The following is a 10,668-nucleotide window of genomic DNA, read 5'->3' on the forward strand; positions in this document are numbered from 1 at the left end:
ATTTAACCCCGAACCAATTTCCTGTCACCAAAACTCAAAAAGTGATAAAGTGGTTGGAGATTTGGTTCGTATGCAGAGGTCATCACTGAAACAGATGACTCTTTACCAAAAAAAAAAAAAATTATTCAAAAACTCACTGCCTTATAAAACTGCCAGTACCATAAGCTTTTTTCGGATTATCTTGGGCCAATAGATGGCCTGTTTCCGCCCTCACTTAAATTCAAAATTCAAATACTCAAACACTTTGAGATAAAGATCAATAAACAATTAAATTCCCCAATAAAGCCTTTGAACTTTTTTAATAGTATTATCGCTGAATACTGAAAAAAAAAACTTTTCCAATTTCGTACTTCGAAAGTGTGCCCAGCACAAAGGCGCTAAAGCGAACATTTGAAATTCATGTACGTTTTTTATTCAACATACAAATCCACATACATACATACTTAAAGAATGCAAAANATTTATATCCCTTATGTTTCCTTTATCAGTGAAATTAAACAGCCTCCCATTGATGCCAGCAACGTAGGCTCTAACTTTAAAGAACTAGTTGATTTTACATTAGAATTCTAATATATTTCTCGAATCGAAAATCGGGCTAGAGAACTATGTTAGAATTCAAATAGAGAATGAAACCAATTGGAATTTAACGTTATAAAACGATTAGATATCTAGCCTCCTTCTCGATATTGCCAACTTATTCTTCTTCTTATTTGGTTGTACCGTTTGTCGGTTTGGGAAGAGACCAAAAAGCTTCTCCAATTGCTACTCTCCTGTGCGAATTTGCGCCAGTTCCATTGCGTTCGTGGGCGCCCTTTCTTTCGCGAAGAGGTCCTTCCCAATTTGGACTGAGCTGAAGGTTGTGCTCAACGTCACTCTACAGTAGCCGTATTAGTTTTGCGGGGATCCCGAATTTGGACATGGGGTCGTTTAAAATCTACAAAAAGTTGGTGTGTCTCGATTTGCTTATCTAGTGCCTTCTCCAGGATTTGACGTGCTGTGAAAATCTGGTCAGTGGTGGATTGACCTGGTCACTACCAGCCTTGAGCAGCTTAGTCGGTATATCGATACTGAGGACTAAGTCCCCTTTTTGTAATCGTCTTCTAACCTTCTACCTTAGAGAAACACATAAGAATTAGAGTCGTTTTCGAATCGTTCCCTAACCTAAATATTTGTTGGGATGCCAATATAATAAATCTCGTATTTTAGATTCAAGCCGCGACCCAGAACATTTGATGTAAAGGAAGCGCTTGGTTCATGTCATGTCGACTGATTTTTGAGAAGCCCACGGGTTCGTCATATCGAACAAAACTAACCGCATTTGGAGAAGAAACAGAAGTGGTCTTCCACCTAGTCAATGCATCGGTAAGCACGTGTGCAGTTTCAATTGCAAAATAGCATAAATCGAGTTACGCATTGCTCACTCATCCAGAATATTCTTCAGATTTAGACCCTAAACTGATTTCCAGTCACCAAAACTGAATAAGTGACAGAGTGGTTGGAGATTTGGTTCATGTACAGAGGTCATCACTGAAGCAGATGACTTTTTACCGAAAAATTTATTTTATACAAAAGCTCACTGCCTTATAAAACTGCCCGTACTATAGGCATTTTTAGTTTATTTTGGGCTCCATTGGCCTGCTTCCGCCCTCACTTAAATTCAAAATTCAAATACTCAAACTCTTTGAGATAAAGATCAATAAACAATTAAATTCCCCAATAACGCCTTTGAACTTTTTTAATAGCATTATCGCTGAATCCTGAAAAAAAACTTTTCCAATTTCGTACTTTGAAAGTGTGCCAGCACAAAGGCGCTAAAGCGAACATTTGAAATTCATGTACGTTTTTTATTCAACATACAAATCCACATACATACATACATACTTAAAGAATGCAAAGCGAAAGAGAAAATGAAAACAACACTTAATTCCAACGGCATGCCTAATAAAATTTCATTAGCTATAGTTATGCTGTGCTGTTGCTGGTGTCAGCAATTTAAGTTAAATAAAAAATTACAAAAAAAAAAAAATTGTAATAATAAAAACGCAATGTAACGATTGAACTGTTCAAGAAAGTTTGGAGAGGCGTTCGTTGAAATGTTGACAAAACTTTATCACTAAATAAGAATTGGCGATTGGCTGGCTGTGCGTGTAGGCGTTTACGCCCGCATACAAACACGCATGCACATATATTTTTGTGTAACAGCTCAAGGCGGACGTAGGCTTCGTTTTTGTAAATGTTTAAAGACTGGTCCATTACATCTGCTACATACCACCCNCTGTTGCTGGTGTCAGCAATTTAAGTTAAATAAAAAATTACAAAAAAAAATGGAATAATAAAAACGTAATGTAACGATTGAACAGTTCAAGAAAGTTTGTAGAGGCGTGCGTTGCAATGTTGACAAAACTTTATCACTAAATAAGAATTGGTGATTGGCTGGTTGTGCGTGTAGGCGCTTACGCCCGCATACAAACACGCATTTATGTCCATCTATTTTTGTGTAACTGCTCAAGGCGGACATAGGCTTCGTTTTTGTAAATGTTTAAAGACTGGTCCGTTACATCTGCTACATACCACCANACACGCATGCACATATATTTTTGTGTAACTGCTCAAGGCGGACATAGGCTTCGTTTTTGTAAATGTTTAAAGACTGGTCCATTACATCTGCTACATACCACCATACCTTAGTATCGAATAGTTTTGAAATAGCCATGGGTGGTATAGTGAATGACGCGACGACCCGAATACGTGTGGTATTTGCTGGAGACTTTAACGCTTGGTCTATAGAACGGGAAAGTCACAGGATCCTCAGGGCACTTTTATCTCTGGATGCTACGCTACTAAACTTCGGGGGAAGGTATATGGCCAGGGGAGAAAATATAGCCGCAGTAAAGTGTGCTTGTCGTAAAAGGCGACTAAAACGCCTGTAGGGTGAGTGTGNACAAACACGCATTTATGTCCATCTATTTTTGTGTAACTGCTCAAGGCGGACATAGGCTTCGTTTTTGTAAATGTTTAAAGACTGGTCCATTACATCTGCTACATACCACCATACCTTAGTATCGAATAGTTTTGAAATAGCCATGGGTGGTATAGTGAATGACGCGACGACCCGAATACGTGTGGTATTTGCTGGAGACTTTAACGCTTGGTCTATAGAACGGGAAAGTCACAGGCGCCTCAGGGCACTTTTATCTCTGGATGCTACGCTACTAAACTTCTAAACTAAAACATAGCCGCAGTAAAGTGTGCTTGTCGTAAAAGGCTACTAAAACGCCTGTAGCGTGAGCGTACCGATTGGAATTAGTGCGTCGCAGTAAGAAGAGGGAAGACGGGAAAAATACCCATTGAAATATCCATCAACCCGGATTCTAGTACTCCAGGTGGTACCCACAATTGTGGATATGCATGCGCACTTGAGGGAGGGGCACAGATCATGGAGGCCCCAACCATCACTAGAGCAGGTGTCAAAGACCAGGAGCGTATCCTGGAGGAGAGCGGTGAAGTAGTACCAATACACTCTTCTTCAAAGAGGGAAGCGAACCATTCGCCTGCAAAAGTTGTGCGTCGGGAAGCAGTTCGCTGTCAACAACCCACCGGTGTCGGCGAGGGTTCACTTACAATAGCCCATAAGAGGAGAAGAAAGATAAGGGCTCTGGAGGCGAAACTCAGGCAGGAGAAATCCTCTGGTTTGGCCGACAGAATCCCTCCTGTTAGAGGCCCGGGTCGGCGGAGGTTACATCTTCGGAAACCTGTGGCCCTTTGGCGGACGCGTGGAATCCAAATCATCTGGAGAAACATGCAAGAGAAGGAGAACTCTGCTTATAGTACCTGCCCGGCTTCCACAGGGGGTGTTAGCGTAACGATCGCTGGTGTGGCAATACCCAATTCCGATCTCGCATCAAAATCTCGGCGGCAGCGGCGGAAAAAGGCGGCCTCAGCCACTTGGCACCACAGCAAACTTTTCCCAAAAACAAGGTTACTACTGGTGCAAGGGTTCATCGTAATAAAACCGCCCCTGCCTTTCCTTTGCAAAAATAAGATCTCCTTCCCTAAGAAAACCTCGTCGGCGGTGTGACCTCAGCAACAAAGCCCCTCCTCTGCCTCAAGAGGTCCGAGAACCCGGCGCACTTTTAATGAGGCTATCAAGGGCCATCCGATCAGTGGCGTGATAAAGTAGGTGCCTACGATTTCGCAGATGATTGTGGCAATAAAACACTGAAAGGGCCATCTCATCCGAAGCGTCATTGCCTCCGTAACTGTGGCGAATTTCCGTGGGTATGATTGTGCTGAAATACTTCTCTCTAGCCAACTGGGATGGGCTCCAGGCAGTGGTGCAGTGAATTCTGAGTACAGGGGGAACAAGCTTCACTGTCCCTCTTAGTGAGAAACTTTTCTGGATCCCAGATTCACATTGAAAAACGGCGAACGTGCTTATTTGATTGACCCTGCGAGGGTAGGGAAGGTGCTACTCTGGATGTGAAGATGGATGAGGGCTCTGTGGATAGCCTCGAATCAAGCTAAAGAAATCGACTAAGTCTCTTTCTCGGAACAATTTCTCTTATGATTAATCCCAAATGGGTGACCAAAGCCACTTGTGCTACCGCCTAGTGACGGTTACTTAAATAAATGTGCAGAACTCCGAAGTCGCTACTTCTATCATAAGCAGAAGGCTGACCCTGCGTCATACAAAACCCCACATAACAGCCATACATGAGCCCTGGGTGTTCAAACTATGACTCTGTGGACCGGATGGTTTACGTGGTGGCCTCTCACTTGACGGTTACCAAACTTACACAAGGATCACACTGAGTTGAAATGCATGTTGCACATGATTATTTATAGCCGCCACCTCCTGGGAATCTGTACGGATCTTGTGGACTACAGTGAGCATAGAAACGTCGGTATGGGGTCAATTATAGATCTAACCTTCGTGAGTAGCAGCATATTCCAGCGTTCTTCTGGGAAAGTTAATGGCGAATGTACCTATAATGCAAGGAGCTCAAATAACCGATCAAAATAGCAAGTGAAGTAACTCTGTAGACCAAAATCTTTGCCCTGATGCATGGCAACAGCAACGATTGGTCCTCCTACCACAAACTGGAATAGCACCGGGAGATCCTTCGACGTACCGCCCAATTTTTATGCAACATAGATACAAGGGGAAAACTTCTAGAAAGGCAAATAAAACAAAAAAATATTAGTCGCACATAACCAATAGATAGAGTTGGCGCTTCAAAAGATCAGTACAGTGTTGTTTGGTAATAGGAAGTTACGGGAGGTAGAAAAGACCCTTTCCCTATCCTTCCATCTACCTTGCTTCGATTCACCTCTGTAAATGTTCGACCAAGGATTCCAATAACGTTCCAAATTTCGGACTAGCGTAGTGTTGTGGAGAAAAATTACAGAAAATATTTATAACCGCTATGCCTGACCTCGTACTACAAAAAAAATCTAAAACACAACCTCCTAAAACACAAATCAGCAACAGTTCACAATGCAATGCTGCACAACTGCTTACTTTACATGCAAAGTCGTCAGTTAGAGTAGGTGTGAACTGTAGTACTTTAAGTCACACAACCAATCGCTTTAACAGCCGGGAAGGTGCTGTACAGCTTGGCACATGTTACATGTCATTCGTTATTGTCTACATACGCGTATACAAAATAGTGCATACATAAGTATATAAGTAGTATGCAGTTACGCTACAAACATATAAATTTCTTAAGCAATAAAAGTTCAGTATGTACTATGTACTTGCGATCCCTTTGCCCTCGACTACCTGCTCTACTTCGCGTATCGATTGCGATTCTAATCTAATTTTATTGATATTGACACAATTTCGCAGATTTCCGGATAAACATAAAAATAACTGAAATGGCATACGAAAATTGGAAAACAGGAAGATGAGTAGAGGAAGCAGCACGATGTAAAAATACAATTGTTTGTACATATGTATGCAAGTAGTTATGTGTGTATGTAAATTAGTACTAAAACAATGACGAAACGTGAAAATTGCCAAATAAACATAGAATCGCTTACAGCTAGGGTTATCATACTGTATACCAGGGGCGCACCCAGGAATATATTTTGGGAGGGGTTTATACTTCTGAAAAATTGCTTCAAATAAAATGATCATTAAAGTACATTTATGCAAGTTTTATGTACAGTATGTAACAAATAAATAAACTTTTTGAAGTTTCATAAATTGCATTTATTTACATAAAGTTAGCAAAAAACTCAAACATTTGTAACCGACTTCAAAAAAGGGGTAGGTTATCAATTCGTCGGAATAGTATGCTAACGCATAACTTTGGACCACGTGAACCGATTTCAATACTTTTTTTATCGGAAAGATGGTACCTCAAGGGTCTTCCCGTAATTTGAAATTACTTGTTTAATATAAAGTTCTATAAACACAAGATGCGCTCAACTTGCAAAAGTAATAAAAAAATTAAAAAAAAAGAGTTTTAATGTCCATTTTCCTCGATATCTGGTTTCTGGTTTTCGAATGAGATGGTGATTTTTCACGATTGCCTAATTTGTTTAATATTTCGAATACCGAGAAAATTAAATGAATTGAATTTTTGTTATGTAGGCAATTTTTGGTGGAACGAATTCGAAGTGGGCGAATTAAATCTTCGAATCCTTGTTATCGTTGTAAACTCTTTTAGGCTCAGTAAGTGAGTATGCATTGCATATTTTTAGGTTTCATTCGCAGTTAAACTTTTAAGAGCTCTCAAAAAAAAAAGAAAAATTCATATAAAATGGCGCACAAGAAATGCAATAGCAATTTTCTTCTATCAAAATTTATTAAATCAATTTGCATCTCTCAAGAAAAAAATGCTCGCATATTTATTTCTTCAAGAAAATTTACAGCAAAAGCAAAGTGCTTTATAATAAAAAATATTTCTTTTGATTTTTCTTGAGAGCTGGCTTTAGGATACAGTTTGTATTTCAGGTTATTAGCTTTAGGGGGGGTTTTAACCCCAAAACCCACCCCTTGTGTGCGCTAATGCTGTATACATTTGTAGATAAGTATTTATGTGCATGTATAAATGTGGAACTTTAAGAGCAAGTAGCACACGTTAGATACAATAAATATTTGATGAAAATTTAAAGCCCTAGTAGTTTTACGTGTGTTTTTGGATTCTGCTAAAAAATCTTACCTGTGAAGCCACTCAAAATAAATTTTTACAATGGCTCACAGAATCAATTTTCATGGCAAACAGATTTTGAGAGTTAATGCTACTTGCCAATCAAGTCATTCAAAATATGTACATATCTATATCCCATCGCAAAATATTTGCTGTTACTACAAAAAAATAAATAAATGATTTTAAACAAACGTTAGCTATCGGGGAACCAATTCTGTATCCATTTGCTACTTATGTATGTATGCAGAGAAATTGATTAACTGTCTTTGAGCCCGTGGTCTTTATTCTTTCTTCACTAAAATCAATATTTTTATCGGAAATCTTATGAAGAATGCTTTCTAAAGCAGGAGGGGGAAACTAAAGTTTAGCCACTGTAGTAAGAGTTACGAAAATTGGAATATCCCTGCCTAATAAAAATGGAACATGGCGTTGAATTTTGACAATTTCTTTTTGTTAACCGTACTGCGTATTTTTTCCATAAAAAATTTATCGAGCACATAGAAGAAAATGCGCGACACTATCAACAAAAAAAATTTAAAAACGCAAAGGTATTTTGTAGCCACTTGAAACTTGCACTTTATTGTACTAAAATTGCATTGACTACAAAATTGCATAACGGAAATTTTTCTGAGAATATTATTATCTCATTCACTGCAGGTCATTAGGATAGCCATTGGCACGCCTTTTTTGGCATTTTTTTTAATTCATATAAAATTTAAAAATCTTATCTACACGTTAAATATGCTATACTCTTAAGCAAAAAACAAAACCAACTTCAATTCTCGTATTAAAATTTAAGAATGCCTTTATTTTCTTCATGATCCAATGTTCGGATCGAAACCAAATTGGTAGGGGACCACCTCTGAGGTACCACCTTTCGAACCATTATCGAAATCTGTTAACGTGGTCCAAAGTTATGCAGTTACATACATAAAAAAATTATATTACGACGAAATGATAACCTCCCCCTATAACTGTAAATATATCCTAAGGATTCATGGGGTGCGTTATTCTAATGACGGGGAGTATACATAGGTCTTCAAAGGTAATCAAACGAACGACAAGCTACCTCACCTGCAAACCACACTGATGACCAGTGAGCTATCGATTGTGATATGTCCGAATTCCTGACTGCAAATGAACGGAAAGTGGGAGATATAGAATGCAAAGTTCTCTGATTTTATTAATTCCATTTTGTTAGACCGAGCCACAGCAAGGCCTGGCCGAATAATTCTAGTAAAGCAATAAAAAAGCGAACAATATATGTAAATACTGGACTGAAGTTTGTTCTACAAAAACATGCGCCAACTAAAAAATCATCCATCATTTAAAAAACTATTATAATATTCTAGTCAAATCATTTAATCACTTCTCCAACAATTAATTTAATACATGTATGTATGTATAAAAATATTTCGATTTTCCCTTTCAAAACTTACTTCACACACTTTAACAGGTACTATTGTCAGCAGGCATTGTTAAACACAGCCAAATACTGCAAATATTGCAATCAGTTAAACTGTTTTCGTTCCGGTTTATAAAAATTTATTGCGCAATTTAGTTACTCATACGCCATGTCAGTTTTCCATGCTATGTAGAAGGCAACCACGAAGAAATATTAAAACGAAAGAATCACAAAAACCACAGAAGTATTCAAATAAAACTACGAAAAAGGCAAGACCACGCCGAAGTCGCCTAATTGCTTGTACGTGCGTTCATTTGCGACTAACTTCCATTAGACCAACTATAGCCATTGATATCTTTGTTTTTGTCCGTAATTGTTGTAGGAAACTGTGAAGCTATTTCCGTTGCTTTCATTTTCGTTTCATAATTAATGGCATTCAATTAGGCGTTAATTGTTCTGGTCACATTGGGGGTGGCTATTACGAAAATTTGGTAGGTTCGATGGCTTTTACGCACAATAAACAAGTAAACAAATTAAAATGTTAGTATTTTGTCGGTTAGACACTCTTAGCGAAGCACTTTATTGTTGAGTATTTTTGGCGCACTTTCAGTTGAAGTAATCAAAACAAACAATCGAATAATAAATACAAATATGGCTTGGCGTTGCAATTCTCCCGCCCAACCTCACCGCCACCGCACTCATGCTCAATCAACTTTCAATCCTGTTTGCTTTGCAATCCAATCTAAATATGAAGTTATACGCGTATATACCGAAGGGAAACCAATTTCACAGCCACCAGCGCTGCCAAAGGCGGTCAAGCCAACCAAATAGCTTTTATTGCGATAGTAATAGGTTAGTGGTCCGCCAGAGTCACCGTCACAGCTGCCACGACCACCAGCACCACTCGCACAAATGTGATTAAGGCTACGCACCAAACCAGGCAGATAATAGCAGGCGCATTCTCTTTGCGGCATCACCGGCGCATCCACATAGTATAACAACAAATTGAATTCCATTTTTTCACTATCCCCATCGCTGGTTAGTCCCCAACCGGATGTGGTGACAATTTCACCCTCCAACACGGACTGTGTCATAAAGCTACGCGCTAGCGGTATTGCTTGTACAGCCGCGGAGAACGTAGTTGGCATGGGTAGGCGTATGAGGCCGATGTCATCACGCCCACCACGCAGCGTATACTTCTCATAGACGACGAAGTCACTTGCACTCACATTATAAACAGCCGCCGACGTTGTGGGATTGGCAAATTCTGTAGAGCCTAGAAACACTTTGCCACGCGTGGAGCTAAATGTTTGAAGGAAATTATAAATTTTTTTATTTTATTTATTGCACACAACTCGGCATTTGTGCTTGTGTTCGCCTTACTTATAAATGCAATGCGCCGCAGTTAGCACATAGCTCACTGATATCAAGACACCACCGCATTGATAGATTTTAGGAGCGCGTAGCAGCAGCAGACCCACCTGATAGGGAAACATGTTGGGCGCAGCTAGATCACCACCTGTAATGCGTGTATCTATTGGACGACTTATGTTATACTGCGAGCACTGCTTATCCCAAACGAGCCAGGCAAGATCCCAGTACCAAAAATCAAAATCACCAGCGCCAAAGTAATTCCTATGCTGTTCTTGCATTGCTGAAACATCTGCGTTTGTAGTGGTAATGAGACTAGAAATGAATGTGACTAGCGCCAGCGAAAAAGGTGGCATGCTGAGAGAATACTTGTTTTACAATGGGAACCTGAGTTAGTCGCGCGTAGGTTTTTTATACTAGATGAGAAGAAGCAATTTAAGTAATAATAAATGTTGAGGTAATTAAGGGAAGCAAGATTATTTACAATATTAATTGTGTGCGCTACAGGCCACTCACACTAAGTATAAGTGGACATTGCCACAATTCACTCCGCCGTTAAGCTAAGAAGCACTGACTTCTCCTTTAACCCGGCGTATGGGCACTCAAGAATCGGTAGAATTTCGGACTTTGTACCAGAGGAACTGCTTACTGTGCTAGGCTCGAATGAATACCTCTCTGCACACATCCTCTATGCTATCCTCAGTGTCCTTGCTCCTTTCATTACGGTTGCCCATT

The 10,668-nt window shown here is 39.5% G+C and overlaps 1 protein-coding gene across 1 annotated transcript; it reads right to left on the reverse strand.

Annotated features, from left to right (window-relative positions):
• Nucleotides 1-9,266: 9,266 nt before the first annotated feature.
• LOC108370458 (brachyurin-like) lies at nucleotides 9,267-10,297 on the reverse strand. Its single transcript, XM_017625787.1, has 2 exons — nucleotides 9,946-10,297; nucleotides 9,267-9,864 (listed from the first exon to the last, which is right to left on the reverse strand). Exons 1-2 carry the CDS (start codon nucleotides 10,287-10,289, stop codon nucleotides 9,267-9,269), a joined length of 942 nt encoding a protein of 313 aa, XP_017481276.1. The 5' UTR covers nucleotides 10,290-10,297.
• Nucleotides 10,298-10,668: the final 371 nt, after the last annotated feature.

This window comes from Rhagoletis zephyria, unplaced genomic scaffold (assembly GCF_001687245.7).
Source record: "Rhagoletis zephyria isolate East Lansing unplaced genomic scaffold, Rhagoletis_zephyria_1.1 Rzeph_scaffold_04254, whole genome shotgun sequence".
Taxonomy (NCBI): domain Eukaryota; kingdom Metazoa; phylum Arthropoda; class Insecta; order Diptera; family Tephritidae; genus Rhagoletis; species Rhagoletis zephyria.

Excerpts from the sequence above, each read along its gene's own strand:
- LOC108370458 (XM_017625787.1), bottom strand. The coding sequence starts at position 10,289 with ATGCCACCTTTTTCGCTGGCGCTAGTCACATTCATTTCTAGTCTCATT. Across the intron at positions 9,865-9,945 it reads GCGGCGCATTGCATTTATAA|CTCCACGCGTGGCAAAGTGT; the intron begins GTAAGGCGAACA and ends TCAAACATTTAG.